This window comes from Schistocerca cancellata, chromosome 6 (genome assembly GCF_023864275.1).
Source record: "Schistocerca cancellata isolate TAMUIC-IGC-003103 chromosome 6, iqSchCanc2.1, whole genome shotgun sequence".
In the NCBI taxonomy this organism is placed as follows: domain Eukaryota; kingdom Metazoa; phylum Arthropoda; class Insecta; order Orthoptera; family Acrididae; genus Schistocerca; species Schistocerca cancellata.
Genome location: NC_064631.1, coordinates 334,465,249 through 334,488,840, shown reverse-complemented (window position 1 = coordinate 334,488,840; position 23,592 = coordinate 334,465,249). Strand labels below are relative to the sequence as shown.

General features: G+C 38.5%; 1 protein-coding gene across 5 annotated transcripts in view; it reads right to left on the bottom strand.

Annotated features, from left to right (window-relative positions):
• Positions 1-23,592, bottom strand: part of LOC126190652 (integrator complex subunit 14) — a 72,439-nt gene that overhangs the window by 34,651 nt on the left and 14,196 nt on the right. For 3 of the 5 annotated variants that reach the window (XM_049931073.1, XM_049931075.1, XM_049931076.1), the window contains exons 2-3: positions 11,213-11,294; positions 4,234-4,426 (exon numbers count right to left, since the gene is read on the bottom strand). In XM_049931073.1, coding sequence (XP_049787030.1) covers positions 4,234-4,395 — 162 coding nt within the window. In that variant the 5' untranslated portion in view covers positions 4,396-4,426; positions 11,213-11,294. Of the gene's footprint in view, positions 1-4,233; positions 4,427-11,212; positions 11,295-14,631; positions 14,734-23,592 lie in introns of all 5 variants that reach the window. The other 2 variants (XM_049931074.1, XM_049931077.1) reach the window with 2 other exon arrangements.

Here is a 23,592-nt window from a genome sequence, read left to right as displayed (position 1 = left end):
ATTTGGATTTAAATCATTTTCCAGTTGGCTAGCAGTGTAGTTACCATTGTGGACGGGCATAGGGTTCAAGCGTCGTCCCTGACCATGATGGCGCTTGTCCGAGGCTTCTTTAGTTCTGTCCTGAACCAAGTAATCACACTAAAAGGGGGGTTAGCCCTATTAGTGGTTTGTTCTTTTCGTCGCCTTTTACGACTGGCAGAACGTACCGGAGGCCTATTCTTTTCCCGGGCCTCCACGGGGTTTATTATTATTATTGACATTTTTTTTCTCAGACTGTTAAGTCTGGTTAAAAATGGAACGTGACGCGGACCTCGATCAAGCGTGACTTCCTTGTAACTGTATGGTATATGTTATATTGCATTTAGGAACTTTCGGGTAATTGAACATGTATGTATTATTATTATTGACTTTTTTTCCTCAGATTTAAGTCTGGTTAAAAATGGAACGTGACGCGGACCTCGGTCAAGCGTGACTTCCTTGTAACTGTATGGTATATGTTATATTGCATTTAGGAACTTTCGGGTAATTGAACAAGTATCAATAATTACAGATTTTTGTAATTGTATATATATGTTTGGATGTAGCTGTATTGCATTGATGTACTGGTGAATATTGTGAGGTATGACTCCTGTAGTTGATAGTATAATTGGGATAATGTCGACTTTATCCTGATGCCACATGTCCTTGACTTCCTCAGCCAGTTGGATGTATTTTTCAATTTTTTCCCCTGTTTTCTTCTGTATATTTGTTGTGTTGGGTATGGATATTTCAATTAGTTGTGTTAATTTCTTCTTTTTATTGGTGAGTATGATGTCAGGTTTGTTATGTGGTGTTGTTTTATCTGTTATAATCGTTCTGTTCCAGTATAATTTGTATTCATCATTCTCCAGTACATTTTGTGGTGTGTACTTGTATGTGGGAACGTGTTGTTTTATTAGTTTATGTTTTATGGCAAGTTGTTGATGTATTATTTTTGCTACATTGTCATGTCTTCTGGGGTATTCTGTATTTGCTAGTATTGTACATCCGCTTGTGATGTGATCTACTGTTTCTATTTGTTGTTTGCAAAGTCTTATTATTATTATTATTATTATTATTATTATTATTATTATTACTATTATTTACTAGTCTCTTACAAGACCAGACTCTTAATTACACCCTCCTCCTCAACAACAACCAAATGGTAACAATTACAACTTATTTATTTATATTTATTTCATCTGACCATATTGCTAGCTTCAGACTCACTGTTACACGGGACCATCAATAACGATGACGTTGATAAGGCATAAATATTCCCTGCATCAGAGCTCTTGCAACACAAAAACTAATATGGAAGCTGAATAGGTAAAAGAATAAACTTTTCCTCATAGAGAGCAGGAATTACTTGATGGCTTTCTAACTATCTGCCTGTATCATACTTCTGAAGACGATATATGAATCTGTTGAAGCCAGTAAAGTGAAAATAAAATTTTTGAGCAGCTGACAAATAATTTTTATTTTGGTGAAAAGGATCCAGCAAGGGCTAACAATCTGAAAAAAAGAGGCAGGGGCAATTCGCAAGCTCTTCCCTTGACACAGTGATTACTAAGAGTCATTCCAACACCTTCGATCAGATGTGAAGTGGATGGACCAATTAAAAAATAAAGGCTGGACGAAATGTGTTTTGTAACTTCCCCTCATATGATATGCCAACTGATGTTTGATCCCTCAAGGTAAGGAATTCAGTGATCTTATTATTTCCAAGCACATCAGGTAGTCTGTGGTGGACTGAAATAAAAACCATATTGCTACTGGGAAGATTCAAATCCTCAGATCAACTGGGGGTTTATCTCCTATGCATGGGCGGTGATATGACAATTCTGACACTTGCAGTTCAATGAGAACGGCAGAATATGCTCCATCAAGTTGTTGGACCAGAGCAACTGTATAGTGAGTGGCCACTGCAATTCTATTCTACTGTAAATGGTGTGTATGTGTGTGTGTATGTGTGCGTGTTGGGAGGGGGGGGGGAGAGAGAGAGAGGGAGAGGGAGGGAGAGAGAGAGGGAGAGGGGGGGGAGAGAGAGAGAGAGAGAGAGAGAGAGAGAGAGAGAGAGAGAGAGAGAGAGAGAGAGAGGGGGGGGGGGGGTGGGAGAGAGAGAGAGAGAGAGAGAGAGAGTTGGAATCACTTTGCTGCCATTATACAGACTGGATGGTTTCTGCATGGTAGCTAAAAGGCCTAACCATCTTTTGTCCTGTGATGAGACGTCTATGGAGGCCCAATGGAGTCATTAAAATCGACATTGTCTCACTGGCTGTCTGATCATCTACTTCATTCTGGGCAAGGATCATGACAGGTCTATAAAATTTGAGGGATTAGACCAAGTAACACATCATGAAAACATGAAGGTTCACAGCGCTGGCCACATCTGTAGAAAACTTTTGCTGGCCAATGAATGTGATGTCTTCCATGGGTGACAGATAAATCCAGGTTCAGAGCTAGGTGGAGTACTTGTGACTAATGATGGCCTTAACAAATCATGTCTGGTGCCAGTTATTTTGTGGCACACTATAATCATCATCATCATCATCATCATCATCATCATCATCATCCTGTAGTCTTTGTTCACTAACCTCTTCAGCTTCTCATAACTATTTTCTATCCTTATACTATCCACCATCTGGTATCTTCTATGTCCTTTTCTTCTTCTTCTATTCACCATTCCTTCTACAGCATCCAACAGTAAACAATTTCTCTCATCCACTGTCCAAGCCAATTCTGTTACCTCTTCCTGATTACCTTTAAAATTTATCTCCCTTCCCCCCACCCTCTCTTCTAAACACCACCCCAGTTCTCACTTTGTCTACCCATGTTATCCCTTCCATCTTCCTCCTAAGCCAGATTTCAAATGCTTCTGTCCTCCTTTCTTCCTGTTTCCCTCCAGTGACCATGCCTCAGCTCTGTGTAATGCCACATTTCATATAAAGCACTTCACTTTTTCTTTCACAGGTCCCTGTCGATGCACCCACATAGAAGCCTCCTTCTCTTATTAAATGTCTCACTACCCTCGCAATTGTGCTTTCCTCTGCTGTCTCATTCCCAAGCTGTACTTGTATTTTTTGTTTTAGGTATAGATTCTTAATCAGCCTTCTATCTTTCCAATTGATTTCATTCTTAGAATGCCCATTAATTTAGTCCACTGTACTCTTATCAAAGGCTTTCTTCAAGTCAATGAAAACAGTAAAAACTTTTCTTCTTCCTTCAATGTATCTCTCACCTATAATTCTCAACAGCCAAACTGCATCTCTTGTACCTTTAACTCTTCTAAATTCATGCTGTTCCTCTGCAATACCTTTATCCAGTCTTTCATGAAGTCTTATACTCATCACTCTCAGTACAACTATTTCCCCTTGAGAAATCAAACTTATGGTTCTGAAAATCCTCACTTTTATTGGCATTGCTTTTCTTCTCAATCGGTATCATCACTGTGAAGAGAAATTTATCAGGCCATCCACCTTTTTCATATATCTTATTATAAGGTTAAATTAACTCATTCATACCACTACCCCCAAGGTTCTTAAACAACTCTGCTGGTAATCCATTCTTTCCACTTCATCTCTCTTAAGTCCTTTTACTTCTCTTCTTAAGATACAGCATCCTTTGCCAGCTTCTATCATAAGAAAAGCACAAAGACAGAACAGAAGCATGGAGAGTCATCTCTACATTTTGGCAGACAATGTTGAAAGAAAGAAATCAATAAATTAAAGCTTAAAGCTTACTAAGAAATTTATAGTGATCTCAATGTTTGTGTAGTGTCAACAGCTAGTAGCTGCTTAACACACTTTGATGTCCATTTGATGCAATGGATCATGATGAACAGTTTATTAGTTGGAATGATGTGAACTGTTTGAACATGAAACCTATCATCACTTCCAACAACCTTATATGATATGGAACTTATAATCCTTAAGCATTAAGATTCAGTCCAATTATCTTCCATTGGATAAGCAACAGAACAATTATTCCTCTAAAGACACACTCTTCAAATATGCTTCATAACACAAGGCAGAAATAAAGAATTAACAACTGGGAACTTTACAACAACTTATATTATGTAAATCATACAGCACTGTTTCAAAACTGCCTTATGCACTGATTTTAATAAGCAACTTACAAAAGTAAATGCATAACAATATATACTTAAATGTCATGCAAAAATCAATTATCAATACTTCTGTCCATAATTCTTACCAATGCTACAAATTCAAGTTTACTATGGACAGCTAGGTAGTCCAATAATGTGTTTATTCCATGAATTGCGAGGTTATGTCTGGTATATACTTCACCACTCTCAGGCAAAGCAACAGGTCTTGTCATCGACAATGACACATCAACAACTATTACCGTTGGCATCTTTGCACTGACTGTCAATCGTTGGGGCTACCTAAGCAATCAGGAAAACAGTTACATAAATTATAAAAGACAATTGGTTAAATGTAAAATATAATACACATGAAATCATTTGAACTGGCTTTGGAAAAAAGCAGTAGACATTTACAGTCAAAATTATGATAGGCCTATATGATAAATAGAAATGTACATTACACATAACAGTTTTCTTCTTCTTGATAAAGAAGGCTGATTGAGAATAATGTGAGATGAGCATGTTAATCTGAGATCTACATATGATAAATAAGGATTCTTGTTTTATGGGCATTATGCCAAGGTCCAAGGCAAGTTTCTGTGGCAAAAGTTTCATCTCATAATGTTAGAGACATCACTAAGGCTATACAGATTCAAACAACGCTTTCAAACTGAAATAAGCTAAGCTGAGAGTGTCTGCACAGTACGAACAGCATTTAACATTCTGGGGAGAATATGGTCATTGGAAATTAGCACAAAATTGAATGACACAAGAATTATGGAGGAAAAGACAGTATTCTCAAAGGAACTATCCCAGCATTCGTCTTAGTGATTCAGGAGAGAGACACAAATTTGAATGGATAAACAGGGATGTGGATCCTACTCTTCCCAAATTGTAGTACAGTGACTTAATCCCAAAATGCAGTACAGTACCTTAACCATCACAACCTTGCATGATTTGTATGGAACATGAATCTCCAAATATACAGAGGGTGGATGAAAAATGGAAACAGTGTGAGAAATGCATGCTGGGACATAAATGCAGAATGCAGTGGACGACTCTGCAGGAGAGATGCTCAGTAGCTCGTTACGGGCTTTTGTTGAAGTTTCAAGAACATACCTTCACCGAGGAGTCAAGCAGTATATTGCTCCCTCCTACGTATATCTCGCGAAGAGACCATGAGGATAAAATCAGAGAGATTAGAGCCCACACAGAGGCATACCAACAATCCTTCTTTCCACGAATAATACGAGACTGGAATATAAGGGAGAACCGAAAGAGGTACTCAAGGTACCCTCCACCACACACCGTCATGTGGTTTGCGACAATCCTTCTTTCCACAAACAATACGAGACTGGAATAGAAGGGAGAACCGAAAGAGGTACTCAAGGTACCCTCCGCCACACACCGTCAGGTGGCTTGCGGAGTATGGATGTAGATGTAGATGCTACCAAAACCTGCAGGTCGTGCCTTATATTTTACCGCAAACAGCACCTGTGCTATGTCCTCAATATGTTGCAAGAGGCAGTCTTAGTCAGAACAGTGTTCTGTGTAGTTATGAGTGCATTATAATGAAGAAAAGGAAATTCAAACACAGTTGGTTCTTGTATTGCACATTCTTTTGTAACCAAGGGAGCTGAAGTGTTTGGTGTTTCACAAAGCATTGTATCTAAGATTCATACCACATACAAGTGAAATGGAAAAACACCATCTGCTAAGCCACAATATGGACAAAAGTGTGTGTGTGTGTGTGTGTGTGTGTGTGTGTGTGTGTGTGTGTAAGATCGTGATGGACAATCACTGAAGAGGACTGTGATGAAAAATAAGAACAGGATTGCTGCAATGGTCACTGAATCTACACACCTCATATTACTGTAAAACAAGCAATGGAAATATAATGGAGAAAAGACTCTTTCAAATTAAAAAAATGTTGCTGTAGTAAATAATGAAAAAAACAGAAAGAAATTATAATCAAGCTCTTAACAGTAGCAGGGAAAGGAAGGAAAGAGAAACATTGGGATTTAACGTTCTGTCCACTACAAAATCATTAGAGATAGAATTTGAGCCTCAAACTGATCAAGAATGAGAAAGGAAACCGACCATGCGATTTTTTAAAGGAACCATTCTGGGAATTTAGTGAAACTACAGATCACACAAAACAGGATGACTAGCCAGGGATTTGTGTCCTGATCCTCCCATAAGAGAGCATCGCAAGTGGTAATGATAAACATCAATGGCCATAATTCTACATAATTGTCTGCAAACCACTACGAAGTGAATGGCAGAGGTTACTCACAATAATACCCCAAATTAGGGGTTCTTCTCATTTCAATAACGTATGAAATGCAGGAAAGATGACTATGAGTGCTGTAAATAGTTTAATCTTACCATCACAAACCCCAGAGAGATGATTGGTAGGAAGCTGAAAATATCTCTAGATCCTTCACTTAAAACTAATTCTTGAAACTTCGTAAGTTCGGTTTCCCAAGATAATTGGTGTCTATCTTCAAGGGTCTGTCAATTCAGATTTTTCAACATTTCTGGGACACACTCTAGAGTCATACAATCCTGTGATCATTCACACCATATTTCTTTGTGCACGCTCAGTATCTCCTGTTATTAATTGTTATGTGTGCCTTACATTTGAGTAATGTTCTATAATGGGATGCACAAGTGATTTGTATGCCGTTCACTTTACAGACCAACTGCAATTTCTCAGTATCCTACCAATGAACTAAGTACTGCCACCTGTATTATCTACAGCTGAGCCTCAGTGACTGTTCCATTTCATATGCCCAAAAATTGTTACAGTCAGATATTTGTAGGAGCTGACCGAGTCCAACTGCAGCTCACTGGTGTTGCTCTCGTATGATACTTCTCTGCATTTTGTGAAGTGCACAATTTTGCATTTTTAAAACAAGTTGCCAATCTTTGCACCATATAGAAATCCTCAGTGGGAGTCAAATTTTGTTTGATACTCCATATAATCATACTTTTGTTAATAAACTTCGCTCTGGTATCGAGTTAAATTTTTTTTCAGAAGTCACGATATACCACATCCAGCAGATTGACTTGATCCTTGCTTTTACAAATGTCACATGAGAAAAGCCCAAGTTAGATTTTCCATGAGCGACATTATCAGACACTGCTGGTTGGCATGGAGGAGGTCATTCTACTTGAGATGCCTCATTATGTTGACCTGTAAACATGTTCTAGGATTAGGATTATTCAGCAGATGGATGCCAATGAGAGTATGTGGTAATTTTGTGGATCACTTCCACTACACTTTTTGCATACAGGTGTGACCTTTGCTTTCTTCCAATTACTGGGCACAGTCTTTAGTTTGAGGGAGTACCAGGAAAAAGCAATCTGAAGGATCAGATAAAGTTACTACATAGAAATGTATGTTACTGAAACTTCAAATTCTGGCTTTTTAAATGCATACATTCTAATCATCAGTATGAAGCTCCATGAACGTAAAGGAGGAAGAAGAGGAAGAAGAAGAAGAAGAAGAAGAAGAAGAAGGGAGATGCTGTAACAAGTGAGTGGACACACTTGTAAATGCACAAACCACTTAAATGCATTAAAAATATTCTGCCAGGACAAAGTCACAACTGATAAATTGCTCACTGTAGATTTAAATGAAATCTAGAAACCACACAATAAAACTGTAAAAAGAAAATGATGTGATAATGTTTTTATCAGACAGGTATAAAAATGAAAGATTTGAGGTGATCATATTTTCTTGACAGATTTACAAGTCTACTTTTCACAAAACTGGTTTCTTATCATAAAAAATATATCACAGCATGCAAGCATGGTAGTTCGGAAAAGATTATTTTATATGCTGCACACAACAAAACTAACTTAAAGAAATCTTAAATATATTTATTGAGAAAGTGTTTTTATTATGTTTTAAGACTTGACCAATAACTGGTTGCTTTGTTGCTAGGTCAGCAATACATCATCAGCAATGCAATAATAGTTTATTCACATGCTATGTATGCTCAGTCATTTTATTTCTTTTACAGCACTGAAATTAAACTACAGTTAATAAAATGTTCCAAGCTATTATGCCATGGTTGAATGGATTTCACCTTGGGCTCTTAAGGTGAAATTCATCTGACCACGGCATAACAGCCCGGAACATTTTATTAATTGTAGCTCTTCCGGCCATGAAAATTTACATTTTACAGCATGGAAGTTGTTTTTACTTATTTGTTGATCTTCCCCCCGCCCCTCCACACACACACACACACACACACACACACACACACACACACACACACACACAAAATTGCAGCTCTTTTATATTTCTTAGAGCAGGAAAATCATCAATTGTACTTGTAACATGCGGATTTGGCTTAAAACCTGCAGCATTTATAATGTGGCCAAGATACAGAGTTTGCAACTTTGGGATTGAGTATTTCTCCAATTTCAACTCAAATTCGCAAACTGTGGGCAAGACAGAATGTTTATTCCTCAACTGACTGAGAAAAACAATGATGGCATCAAGATACCTGAGACACATATTGTACAAATCAAAGGCAATCTGAGACATTCACACAACCTGCACATCATCAAGAAAACCATTCTGGCTCTATCCTAAGCTCATATATAAGGTGAAAAAATTCTTGTTCCCTAAGCAGTTGGCCACCTTGTCTAGTCGTAGTATCGCATAAATATCTGGCATGATAACTTTGTTTTCTCTCGCATGTAGACATATAAGCAATAGGTATTTTCCCCTCTGATTCTCTATGTACGTAAAATGACAATGGTCTGCACCCAAAGGATAGAAGCAGGCCAGATTATGCCCCTGTTTAACTGCTGCTTTATATTTTCCCTTCTATTGACTATAGATGGTATAGTATTCTGAGCTACTGGCTGTGTGTCTCCAGTCAGGATTTTGTATTGTGTCAAGTCAGTGGCAGGAAAATACCGTCTTTCCTTGAACAACCATGTGAATCACTCCAATACCAGTTATAACATATTTAAATTCAACAAATGCAACAGTCTTTCTTTTTACTGATTCTAAATGAATGGTAGGACTGAAACTTCCTGGCAGATTAAAACTGTGTGCCCGACCGAGACTCTGCAAGGTTCGCAGGAGAGCTTGTGTAAAGTTCGGAAGGTAGGAGACAAGAAACTGGCAAAAGTAAAGCTGTGAGGACGGCGTGAGTCATGCTTCGGTAGCTCAGATGGTAGAGCACTTGCCCGTGAAATGCAAAGGTCCCGAGTTCGAGTCTCGGTCGGGCACACAGTTTTAATCTGCCAGGAAGTTTCATATCAGCGCACACTCCGCTGCAGAGTGAAAATCTCATTCTGAGTGGTAGGACTATTTACAAGGTATGATAAAAAAGCAATGGAATTTTTTTAATTTTGTGGTTGCTATATATCCAACTTTCATTGTTTTTTTTCTCTTGTTAGCACATGTGTTCCTGATGTATGTTTGCATTTTCAGCTGTTTTGAATATTTAGTTTGTTGTTGACAGTCAAAGTTATGTGTGTTTTTGAGTATTTGGCAAATTTTAACTATTCAAAAAGAAGGTTCAGAGAACCTGCATTAAATTTTGCTTGAAAAATGCAACAAAGTGCAGCATGCATTAATGTTGACTGTGGCTTCTGATGGATCTACTATGAATAAAACAAGAGTGAGTGGTATAAACATTTCAAAGAGGGTCAACAAGATGCTGAAGGTGACAATCACCCTGGTGACGATCACCCTGGATGCTCTAGCACACCAACTACCGATGACAATGTGAAAGAAGTAAAGAAAATCATCTGCAAAATTGCAGAATCACAATCAGAGAGGTTGCTGATGATGTCAGCGTATCCTCTGGCTCACGACAAGCAATTTTTTTGAATGTATTGGGCATGATACAGGTAGCAATAACTTTGATCCACAACTGCTGAATTTTGATCAAATTGCTGAATGAAGCTGACAATGATCCAGAGCTTCTAACAAAGGTTATAATAGGTAACAGAACATGGGTGTATGGGTATGATGTTGAAACCAAGATCCAACCGTCCCAGTGGAAAATGCCTGGGGGAAAAAGAAACCTACCTGGAAGTTATGCACCATTTGTGTGAAGTAATCCAAAGAATATGACCAGAATTTATGCAAAAATACTTGCAGAAATTGCATCACAGTAATGCTCCCACTCACACCTCGATACTCGTTTGTGATATTTTGGCAAAAAATTAAAAAAAAACCTTATGTTGCCTCAGTCATCATATTCACTGGATATGACCCCCTGTGACTTCTTTTCATTCCCGCAGCTGAAGAGAACCATCAGAGGACATTATTTTCCCATGACTGATTAGATAAAAACAGAATCGTTGAAGGATGTGAACACTGTAACAAAAAGTGAGTTCCAGAAGTGCTTCCAAGATTGGAAAAAGTGTTGACACGTTGATGAATAAATAAAGATTATTTAAGAAAAATAAAAATTCCCACTACTTTTAGATCACACCTCATATATTTTTCACTATGGCAACATTTTCAATCTGTTCAAAGTAATCCAACCATACAAGGACAAGTATTTCTTCTCTGATACTTTCAGCTTGTTGTATTCCTCTTTTTGCATGCAACTGGAGGTGGTTGTTAACTTCATTTCTTGTAAGCAAATCAACCGTCAGCTCTTTGGTTTTGATAGTTATCCACAGAACTCTTGACATCCCATCAAAGTTTCTGAGGTATGTTCCTTCAACACTAATGAAACTGTGTGGAGACCATAAGGCTCCCTGTCACCAGGGGGAAAAAAATGTATACTAAGTGACAGTACACGATCTTTACCAGTCAGAGGATAATGTTGCCCTGCACAATCAAGTCTGCCACCTTGGAAAATCCTTGAATACAGACTGGAAGATATCATTTTAATGGAAGCTTGGGGCGGAAGCAGAACTGACTCTCTGTCCTTAGGCTGAATATCTCTTTCCCAGAAGTGTTTCTATTATTTGTCTAAAAGCTCTCACAATTTGTGGGTTTATACTCGCTATAAGATTACACTGTGATTGACAGATTGCAAGGGGAGGGCAGTACTGCCGGCCTGCAGCCAGCTATGTTTCACAAGGTGCTGCACATACCTACAGAATAAGCATCACAGCAAGCATGTGGTGCTCCAAAGAACTACAATTGGATGGCGGCTGGCCCCTACCACTCAACTCACTGAAACATCAAACACAAAGTAATTTAGTATCAACTGCCAAGATGCTGGATATGAAAAGTATAAATTTTATTGTTTAACAGCATTTGAACCAATTATAGATGGTTATGTTCTAATGAAGGATGCTGTGGACCCTGCAAATAAATCGTTGCTTATTAATTACAAAATAATGTATCTTTATTGCGTACAGTATTCATGTTACCCACTTCCAGCATGAATTCATCTTCCACCACAGCTATGCAGACTCAGCTTTAGGTCAGACTGTCAGATATGTTAATGAGGACACAACACACACACACACACACACACACACACACACACACACACACACACACACACACACACACACTCTAATAAAGTTGGATTTGTGAGTTGTAACAATCCCACTCAGTTAAATTCCATGCCAGCCACCTTTAGAGGGACTACCAAGCTAGTAAATTGATGAGAAAACACAAGAATCTAACATTACAGTCAGCAAGTCACTGTAAATCTAATACATTTTCAGTCAGTTATAGGGTTTGTGATGTTCATACCTTACAAGAAAATATATCACCTTGCCAATTTGTCACTTTAACATCCAGCTTCATTATCAAATTTAAGCTGTCAACATAAAATTCAACATTGAGTACATCATCATGACAAAGGTTATATTAAAATTGTGTCTCCATGGGCAGTACACCAAATAACACCAACATGGTTTTCTTATAAAAATACTGCTCATAAATTCAACAGTTCGCTTTCACTTACATGCAGAATCTACAATAAAAAACACTTTCATCATACAATAAAAAATATTTGAAGGCAGACCCCCAACAATTACAGAGGAGTATCACTGCTGGATATAATATACAAGACTCTTTCTAAGTCCTTTTGAACAGCTCAGAGCCGCAATTGGACCCAGAAATTTGGGAATACCAGGGAGGTTCTAGAAAGGGTAGATCACATTCAGAACTATTACTAAACCTTAAAAACATCATGGCATACCAAAAATCACGGGCAAAGACATACGCAATCTCCTTCATTGATTTCAAAATAGCATATGATTCGACTGACAGAGAATCCTTATTATCAGTCCCGGAAGAAATGGGTTTGGATAAGAAAACAACTAATATTATAAGAGTGACCCTTACAAATACATTTTCGAAAGTTACATTTATAGGCAAATTATCAGAACCCTTTGAAATAAAAACAGCAGTACGACAGGGGGATGGGCTCTCACTGTTGCTGTTCAATTGTGCACTTCAGAAAGTAGTCAGAGAATGGAATACAAATATTAAGAGTGGTATAAGACTGGGTTGCAAAAAGAAGAAACTTTAAGTAAATTGCATTGCTTTTGCAGATGATATGGCCCTGTTTGCTGAAACAATAGAAGAAGCATGGGAGCAAATCCTTGAATTAAGGAAACAAGCAACTAAAATAGGTCTTCACATCTCCTTTGAAAAAACTAAGATATTGACAAACATGAAGCACTCATGTAAATACCTCAAAGTTCAAGAACAAAAGATTGCAATAGTAAAAGAATTCAAATATCTCAGAGAATGAATTAGTTGGAATGCTGGGGAAAGCAAAGAAATGGAATCCAGAAAAAATAAACTTGAATTGGCCTTCCAACTAACAAAAAATACATACAACAAAAAATCCCTTTCATGGTGGTCCAAAATCACACATTACAAGACAGTGATTAAGCCAGAAGCACTGTATGCAGCGGAAACACAAAACAGAAAGAAAAATTTTAAGAAAAATTATAGGATCAAAATTTCCAGACAATAAGATTATGTACATCAAAAATGAAACTCTCTAAAAGAAAACTGAAAAACTTTCTGATACTTTGTGTAAAAGGAGGATACATTTTTATGATCATCTTCTCACAACGAATTCCAACAGATTAACCAAACAAATCTTTGATCTAGCGAAACAAGTGGAAGATGCTTGGCGCACGATTGCAGCTATAAGGTGGATGAGGAAAAATTTCCCATTTAAATGAACTAAGGAGTTCTTTAGTGCAGTTTGCCATGTGAGGTTGGGCGTTGTTGTGCAAAAACAAAATTTTGGAAGTCAGCTTATCTCGGCATTTGTTTTGAACTGCTCTTCTAAGGCTGTACAAAGTTTGACAGTACTGGGCAGAATTTATGGTTGCTCCATGTTCGAGAAGATCAATAAGAAGCACACCTTGCCTATCCCAAAACACTGTCGCCATCAACTTCCTTGCTGACAAGGTTTGCAAACATTTTCTTGGTTTATGTGGGGGACCTTGTGTGCCCCCACTTCATGGACTGTAATTTTGCCTTGCAATTGACGTGTTTTACTGAAGTCTCATCGCCGGTTATGATTTGATCCAGCAATGAATCACCATGTTTGTGGTAAGCCTCCAGAAATGTCAACGTTGCCCCCATTCGCTGTTCTTTATGGCGCTCTGTAAGCATTTTGGGCACCCGTTGTGCACAAAATTTGTGATAGGCTAGCTTTTGAGTGACACTTTCAAACAACAAAGTCCGTGAAACTTGTGGAAAAAGAAAGTGAAAGCTCTGTTATTGTGAAGGGGCAGTTTTCACTAATCGTATCATCAACTTCAGCAACAAGATCGTCAGTCACGATGCTCAGGCGTCCACTCTTCTCTTCATCAAGAATGTTGGTTCGGCCATTTCTAAACCGAATGCACCATTACTGGGCAGAACATTCACCCATTATGTTGTTTCCATACACTTCGCACAGTTCACAATAAATTACTATAGGTTTTAGGATTTTTGCCAACAATAACCATATCACAGATGCACCTCGCAACTGGTGGGATTTTCGATTGCAGTGCACATTCCGAATTCGAATATCCAAAAAACCAGACGCGCAGGGATGTTCCCACTGTCGGATGGATGCTGACTGAGCTGCCGAGCACGCACATCCCAAAATATATGAGGTCGATGCATGCCTAGCGGTGTCAGAAGGAAACGTTCCCTACTTTCTGAATAGCTCTCATATTTCAGTCTCTTGGTTAGAGTGCACTAGATTTAAGACATCCACTTCACCTCCACAAATATCTGTCAGCCATTTCACAGAGACCATGTGCGTCTGAATCTCTAATTACTGTGAAGGTTTCAAAGAAAAAATGGTTGGCTTGCTGATGCCCAGTGGACTCATGGATAACATTATGTTCTCATCAGTGTGACAATTACATCCTAGGGGACTTCTAGAAAGCAAGGTAGTGCAGTGGTAAGACACCGAACTTATTTTCAGGGAGACAGCTATTCACCTTCCCATCCAGCCACCAGATTTAAGTTTTCCCTGATTTCTGTAAACTGCTTAAGGCAAATGCTTCAATGGTTGTTTTGAAGGAGCACAGCTTACTTCCTTCCAGAGTCTGAGCTTGAGCTTTGTCTCTAGATGACCTAATCTTCCTTCCTTAGGGAATTCTGTTTCCACCAGGACCAGCCTCCCATATACACACATCTGTAACAACGCAAAGATGGTTTACGAAATGTAATGAGAGTGATTTTCTCAAGTAACAATATCATGGAAAGACATCAAACTCGGCAGATATGTATGGTGGAGGTGACACAACATTTGTGAATCCCATCTTAGAATATTGTTCCAGTTTGGGGGACGCATACTAGAGTCCTGCATGACCGAGTAGGCGAGCACAAAATAAGAGATGGGGCGAGCACACCCTAACTGGATAGGCTGCCCGCACTAGTTCTAGTGACCGAGCATAGAAGCCGTGACCGGATACGTAGCACGCAACTGCAAACACATTATAGTGTCATTATCCGTGTGAGACTGCAGCCAGTACAAGCTTCTCATTTGTGGTGTGTCTCTCTCTGTAATCATGCTGCGCGAGGAAGCCAGTGTAGTTAAGACGTAAGATTGAAACCAATGCTTACACATTGAAGAAACGGGAAGGTCTAAAAAGTCAAGTATGGAGTACATTTCTGTTGGTTGTAGACGAAAAGAGTGCATCTGCTGGGTACGTATCAAGCATAAACTGCTCAACATTATTGTGTTTCGAGTCGGGAACCACTCATCTAAAGATACATAGTTGCAAGAAACCTCACAAAGATACAGCTCCGTGAGGGATACCGGAAATAATAAAAAATAGTACTACAGCAAAGTGTCTTGCAATATGTGCTAAAGATATCAGTCCTTTTAATGCTGTTTCCGGTGAAGGTTTCAGAGAACTAGGCCAAGAATTAATACATGTAGGTGCGCATTATGGAAAAGTTAATGTGGCAGATGTCGCCACATCCCTCTACTATAAGCAGACATGTCAAAGAACAAGCTGATGCAATAAGAAACAGCATAATCGCTTCTGTTATTGCGGAAGTTATTAATAAAACATGTGCTACGACACTTCATATGTAGACTGATTCGCGTAATCAGGTGCACTATTTGACGCTTACAACACATTACATTAACACCGACTGGTCTCTTGTGAACAATGTTTCATTTACAACAAAATTCCCGGACGTTAAGAGGACGGGAGTAAATATTATGAAAGAAATTGAAGATAGGATGGCTGATTGGGAAATTTCGTCTGACATGTTGCACAGTTTTGTTTTTGTCTCCGACCAGGGTGCCAATGTACGTAAAACACCACGTTTTTATGGGAACGTTTCGATGATTTCCACATCAGTTCTGTATTACTTGTTTCTTTTGTTTATTATCATAGATCCTTCAAGTACTTTGTCATCACGAGCCAAAAAGAGATATCGTTTCAAGGAATGGAGGAACAACAGATCATCCGCAGCAGATGAAGTAGATCTCTGCGTTTTAATGCACCCCGGAGATGATGATGATTACATCTTAAAGTGGTGGAGCAGACATGAAACAGATCTGCCAGGCCTGGCTGCAGTTGCAAGACGTATTTTATGTACCCTAGCAACAAGCGCACCTAGTGAAAGATGCTTTAGTAAAGCCGGCATGTTACTAACAAATTGCCGCAGCCAATTAAATCCGGAACGCGTTAGTGATTTCCTGCCGATCAACAATAACTATAATTTTGTTTATGTTGCAAACAATTGAAACGTATGACAAGTTACGTCTGTAAATGTTTAATGTTCTTTGTATGCTTTCTTTATGAAGATGGTTGTCTTTTAGATTACAGGGAAAGCACTTATTTAATGTTTCCTATAAATGAAAGGAAAAATATCTCTTTTGTTTGGAAATGAGACTCGTCTTCTATCCACGATTGTATTGAAATATCATTTTACTTTCCAGGTGCTTTATGAATTTAGCTGTATCACGTACCCGTTCTTGGAAACGTTACTTTTGTATTAAAAGAGAGAGAGAGAGAGAGAGAGAGAGAGAGAGAGAGAAAGGCGTCGGATTTGTACAGTACAGTACAGAGCAGCGAGGCGGGGCGAGGCGAGGCGAGGTGAGATGTGAGCGGTGACCGGTCATGCTCGGTTATCCGCGTGTCCGGAGTCCGGACATCAGACATGGGGCGAGTACGTGACCGAGCCGAGTCCTGTGGGGCCGGACACGAGCTGCTCGGTCCCTCCGTCAACAGGCGAGCCTTGAACGGTCAAACACTGAGCGCTGCAGCACTCTAACGCATACCCAAGAACAGAGAAACAATATTCTATTTTATGGCCAATTTCAGTGTTATTTTTTCTGTCAAGTTCAGTATTTTTTTAACAAAATTTGTGTTTTTCAATCAATTTTAGCGTTGTTAGCTGCCACTATTGGTGCAATTCTTTGCCATCTTCTGTAGCAGCTTCCAACTGCTTATTTTTGAAGTACCATATTCCCCCCCCCCCCTTCTTTTTTTTTTTTTTTTTTTTTTTTTTTTTTTTGTCGTAATTGTTTTCAGTGTTGTGGCGAAAGTGAAAATATACCTATCAATTATGTTATACTTATTTTCATCACCTTTATTTAAATTGAAGGACAAAATTATTTAGTTAAACACATTACATCTGATCATTTAAAGGAAAAATAACTCTGCAATCGCACACAGCTGGGAAGTGTTTCATAACGAAGCATTTTTCTGAAGCATCATGCTGGCGATATTTCAACACTACACTATAGTGTGAAAACACCTGCATACATTCTATATTTGAATTCAGCACAACACAATACATTTTCCAACATTCACATATCCCGCTGGTACGGAAAGCTGTTTTCCACCAAATTACTAATGAATTTGTATCTGTTTACAATATCTACATGACTAAGGACCTCCCATTCCAGTTACACTTAATGTCCTCTTTGCCATGCCAGTATTAACAAATTTTATCATTATCATTCTATAGTTGTAACAAGAATTTAGGGCTGTGAAAACAGACCTGAATGGATCTGTGGATGTAAGAGCTGTTGGTCTAATTTGAAGGTGTGTTTCAGTTTTTCCTTCATCTCTGCCTGAAGCATTCGCAACATGTTTTTCAGAAACTTGTTGCTTTTAATACCAAAATTCCTTTCCCCACAATAATGAAGGAATCTCTTAATTCAGAACAGAAGTAACAGCTTTATTCAGTGACGTCACAGATGTCAATTTTCCGAATATTTCTGCGCAACAAATCATACAAAAATAATGTATTTTGGAGAGATAATTAATTTGATGTATCAATTAAACTATATATTTTCATAGTACGCAAGTACAAATACGAAAATCACCAAATATGGCACTCGAGCTTCACAAACACATAAATCAATATGGCACCTGCTCGGTTTGCTTCTATCGCCTAATCATACCACAGGACACATGAGGTCATGCAAATGTGTTTCTGCAGGAGAACATATCACTGAGAATGTTTTTTTTTTAATATTTAGTCAACATTATTTTTACCATTTTATGAATGTAGATAGTGATGAAAGCCTGATGAGTTGCAAAGCACAAGGTCTAGGTTTTGAAGAAAGGTCATAAGTTGGTTGCATGTTGACGAAACCAATGAACATGATTCCATAAGAAGTGATCAATTGTACTACTCATGCAGCATGATTTCAGTTCTTCCATCAGTTGTGTACAATGACTGCTATTTGCATGGCTTCATTTTTCCTGTACTTTGGCTGATAGAAGCAAACCGAGCAAATGCCATGTTCACTTGCAAGTTTGCAAAATAAAGTGCTATATTTGGTAGTGTTCTTATTTATATTTGCATGCTATGAAGCTATGCAATTTAATTGATGCATCACATTAAAGATCTCTACAAAATTTATGTTTTTTTTGTATGATTTGTTGAGCAAAAGTGTCAGAAATTGTGACATTGGTGATTAAAACTGTTGCAGCAATAAAGTATGAAGTATGATACCAGTATTTTTGTCAGACATCATATCATAGTTCACTATGTGGGAAACAAGCTGCAATCTAAGATAATACTTGACCCTCAGCCTCAAGGAAGAAGTAAGTCAAAATCTAATTTTACGAATATTTACAAAACTGCCGTCTTCAGGTTTATAATATTTTTACGGGAAAATGCCAAAGTTGCAAAATTTCATAATAATCACCAATTTTGTACTACTTCATTAAAATCCCCCACCCTTTGCATTATTGTTTTCCTGAAATTTTCCTGTCTCTCCAATATAACATAGGATTAACAGGAAATACTGAACATGTGCAAAGAAGAGCAGCATGAATGGTCACAGGTTCATTTGATTCCCTTGGGAGAGTCCTGGAAATGTTGAAAAGCCAATATCGGCAGACATTTGAAGATAGCTGTCAAGTATTCCAAATAAGCTTTCTTACACAATTTCAAAAACCAGTGTCCAGTGAAGAAAATAGAGCTATTTTTCGACCCTCTGTTATCACTCTTGTACGGGCAGAGAAGACAAGATTAGACTAAATACAGCACACACAGGTATTTACGCAATCGTTCTTCCCATGCTCCATATGCAATTGGTATGAGATGTGTGAAGCTCTTAAACTTTTACGGGATTAAATTCAGTCTTATTCCTATAAGCATTAGTAGTGTGAAGTTTTTGTATCCTCAGTGTCATATATAAATGAGAAAGCAAGTCTGTACTTAATATTATAATAATGTTTGGTTAAAAGGAAAATCTCAAAGAAATGTGACAAATATAGAAAAAGGCAGATGGGTTGGCCAGTATTATCTTAGCTCAGTACAGCTGACAGTTACACAAAACCAATGAAAATAAATGAAAACTAGCTTTCAGAAACTTGTTCTTTTATCAGGAAGGAGGAGGAGAGAGGGAAAAACATGAAAAGAAGGGGAAGTGGATGCAGGTCACTCATAACCTAGGTTATGAGGCAACAAGGGGAGGTGTAAGCATAGCTGGAGTAAAAGGTGCCAAAAGAAAGTGCATCGTAAGTACTATGCCAGCATGCAAAACATGCCCTCCATTATAACTACAGGGATCTAAGCACCTGGTACACCAAACGACCCATTCGGATCCTCCCACCCAACACCAGTCTCTCGGAACTTTTTACATACTTTTCCCACTCCACATATATAGAGGGAAACATTCCACGTGGGAAAAATACATCTAAAAACAAAGATGATGTAACTTACCAACTTGGTAAGTTATATCATCTTTGTTTTTAATATATATATATATGTGTGTGTGTGTGTGTGTGTGTGTGTGTGTGTGTGTGTGTGTGTGTCTACTTTTTCACTTTCCATTGTTTATTTTATTATCTTTCTCTTCTTACTTAGTATTATTCATCTCACATATACCTCTTTACTCCTTAGTATCTATCTCCTATGCTTTGAACCTGGAACAGAATTTATGATGTGCTACATTTGACTTCCCTTTGATGCTCTTTACTCCACCTCTGCTCATCTCTCCCTTGTTAACTCATAACTTAGGTCAGCTGCATCCACTTTCCCTTCTTTTCCCATTTTTTTCCTCCCTCCCCCCTCTCTCCTACCCGATGAAGGAACAATTTTCTGAAAAATAGGTTTCATTTATTTTCGTAAGTTACGTGTGACAGTCAGCTGTACTGAGCTAAGGACTGGCCAGACCATCCGTCTCTATCTATATTATTATAATGTTCATGAGACTTAAATAATTCATTGAAGCATTATTTTAATACATAGGACTTTCTGAATTGGGGCAGACTGCTTAAGGGAAGCCTTGCAGTCCTCTATCAAGTAAACCTTCTCTCCAAAACGGGTTTTCCGTAAACCCATATATTTTCTGAAAGCTTATGGAACAAATAGAATAGCTGTGAAATCTTAGGGTCAGAGGACCAAGCGTTTAGAGGACTCGACTGCTTACAAGCAGCACACTTTAGTGTACTGTACCACATATACTACGACAGGTGAACCTTGAACAAAACATCTGTCGTGTCAGTAATGAATCAGTTCACAAAAATTATGAACATCAACATTCTGTGCAATTTGGAGAAAAAAATGAATACTCCATTGATCCAAAAATTTTCCTGCAGAAACTCAAAGAGAAGGAAACAGAAGGAACTATTATTCACAACCAGACATTGCGACTGTGATCCATGGAACTCAAGACAGCGATGAATCCGCAAAATACAATCAATTTTATAGCTTCTGATTACGGGGTCTATTGCTTCAACTAGCAGAATAACTTTGTTGAAAGAGTAATAAACCACACAGTCGACAATGAATAGCAGGATAAGGAGGCAAATCTGTCACAGGCACGCGATGATTTTGTTACGGAGAGACACAACCTCATTTTCACAGAAAACTTTCCACCGACATGTCTTCAATGCTGACTGGAGCAGATTTGACAAAGATTTATATGGGCATTGAACTCCGCAAACCAGGTTGTTCGCACTGTTGTTGGATAAGTCTCTGCAACACAGCACGGTTTAATGATTATTCCTGTGATTTCAATGGAAGGCAAAATACTGTAGCCAATTAATGTACTTGTATCCGAGCAATCTGGATAATTCCCACATGCAACGCTGGCAGATTCCCTGAATGTACGCTGGAAAAATAGTGAACATGTCAAAAGCAGACATCAAATGGTTCTATCATGACATGTTTTGGCCAAGTATGCCTGATAACAGGAAGAAAATTCTGCCTTTAGTTGATTCATGGTGTTCTAACAAAGATCATGCATTGTCTGCTTCCAAAGTGCCTGATGGTAAAGTTCTACAGAAGGAACTGGTACGTGAAGGATGTACAGAGTTTTTTGGCCCTGCAGTTCTTTTCCCTAGATCAGTTCAGCACTCCTCGTGGAACTTGATGAATTGTGCTTTTTATAAGGGCAGATACTTGGACAATGAACCTGGAATGCAAATTGCGCCAATGGATTACTGCTTCAATTAATTAACAAATAATGGGTGTGCAAAGTGTGAGGCTATCACTTTTGTAAAATGTGCCCATTGTGAACTGTCTCTCTGTCCATCTCACTGTTTATATGATGAATTGCACTTTGACCATCTCTTGTAATAGATTTTCTCTGAAATCCCTAAGTCACATTTGCAACACCTCAACATATATTGTTTCTTTTCAATGAGCTGTTTCTTCCTTTATACTGAGATCTCCAACTTCTTATCATATTGTTTGTTTATATAAATACTTGAAATTAGCATTTTAGCAACTTTTGGTTTCATATTTCCAACACTTTACTGATACTTCGTGGGTCCTATATTAGCTCCTAAATGCTTGTCCCTCTGCCCCTAAGATTTCTACTTGTGACATAAGCTTTCAGAAAATATAAGGGTTTCTGGTAAAATGTTTTCAAAGGAGGAAAGGTTTACTTGTCAGAAGAAATCCTAACATGTGGTACCATATTAAGTACCCTATTCCATGCATTTCACAACGGTTTGCAGAGTACCATATGTATGTTGATGTAGAAATAGTCGATATAATACAACTATACTGGCCATGCAACATGAACCGGTGATGACCTTTGAAACATCATCACAGCTGCTTAGGGTAAATGGGCAGGAAGTTATACGTTGTCCATCTCATGAAACCTTTTCCTTGTGCCCTTTATCAAGAAAGTATACATTTTCAGTCACACTCACATTAAATTTTCTTGGTTTAACGAGCAGTACAACATATGCTACAATCTGATTTGATTTGGTGTAAGAGATGGGTAGCAGCGGCCATTTCTTGCACTGTTAAGCATGGCACATATGGTTGAAAGATGGTGGCCAACTGACAAGTGTGAGTTCATCAAAACATAAGTTTTGATCATGTTTCTGGGTTGTATTTTTCCTTCTTTTTTCCATCTGTTTTGCGCTCTGAATACCGTCTGCAGCTTATTCAGTGATGAGTATATTAATGGTTTTCCTGTACAGTGAATTTCTGATGCTTGACACCTACATCTGACTTTGTTTACATACTAAATGCAACACTCTTAAACTGCAAATCTGCCTGTATTTTTATACATACCTTTTGCTATGAACAGATGCACTAGTCACTTTTTTCTTGTCCCACAAGTGAAGATTTGACATCTCTGAGTTATGTTTTGGAAATCATGTTGTTTTGACATTCTTTTAGGTGTGACTTCTGTCTAACATTTTTGTTTACATACATCTGACAGTACTGAACTTGCACTAGTAGCAAACTCAACACATTAATTCAGGTTAAATTCTTTTTATAGTGAAACAAACATAATAAATCTCAAATTATTACTTTAGTTCCACATATTTCAGTTTTTTTAGCTTTCCTATAGACTTTTTATTTGACCAGGAGTGGAAACTGTGGACGTTTTCTTATGAAAGTAAGTAGTGGGATGCATTGTGGCAGCTATAGTAAATGGCTTCACTGTGGAGAATGCAGTGGGGAGTACTCTGTGGAGGGCACCGAGACCCTCTTCTGGAACAGCAAAATATGCAGCAGGAACAAGTTAACAGAGGAGCAGGAAAGGAAGATCTGTGTCCTTCAGGCACATTTGGACCAAGCTAGGAGACAGCTAGTGAGGCTGAAGGAAAGTACTCAATACGGGGGGGGGGGGGGGGGGGGGGGGGGGGGGAGTTTCAAAACTTGCAGCTGGGACGAGGGCTTGCAGGAGGAGGATGCGGTCTGACAGTGTTTGTTGCCTACCAGCAACAGTTTCCAGTTGCTGGAGTTCAGAGGAGGTAAACCAGGAGATGGTGTAGGAGTAGGGAATGTGCAGAAGACTCTACCCATGAGCAGAAAGAAGAGGAAAAGCACAAATGTTAGGAAAAAGATACTACTGCTTCTAAGAATCAATAATGGAACTGTTGAAGGCCTTAACTACAAGGTAAATTAGGGGAGGAGCATCATGTCACCAACATTTTGAAACCAAGTGCTGGGCTACATCAGGAGATCATGGGTTTATGGCCATTAGGTAGTGACATTGGTGAGGAACGGAACAGCTTGGATAGGGACAGGGCATATGATGTAGGTGGTGACATGAGTAAATAGCTTCACTAACTGGTGGCACCAATGTGAGCATGGCTGA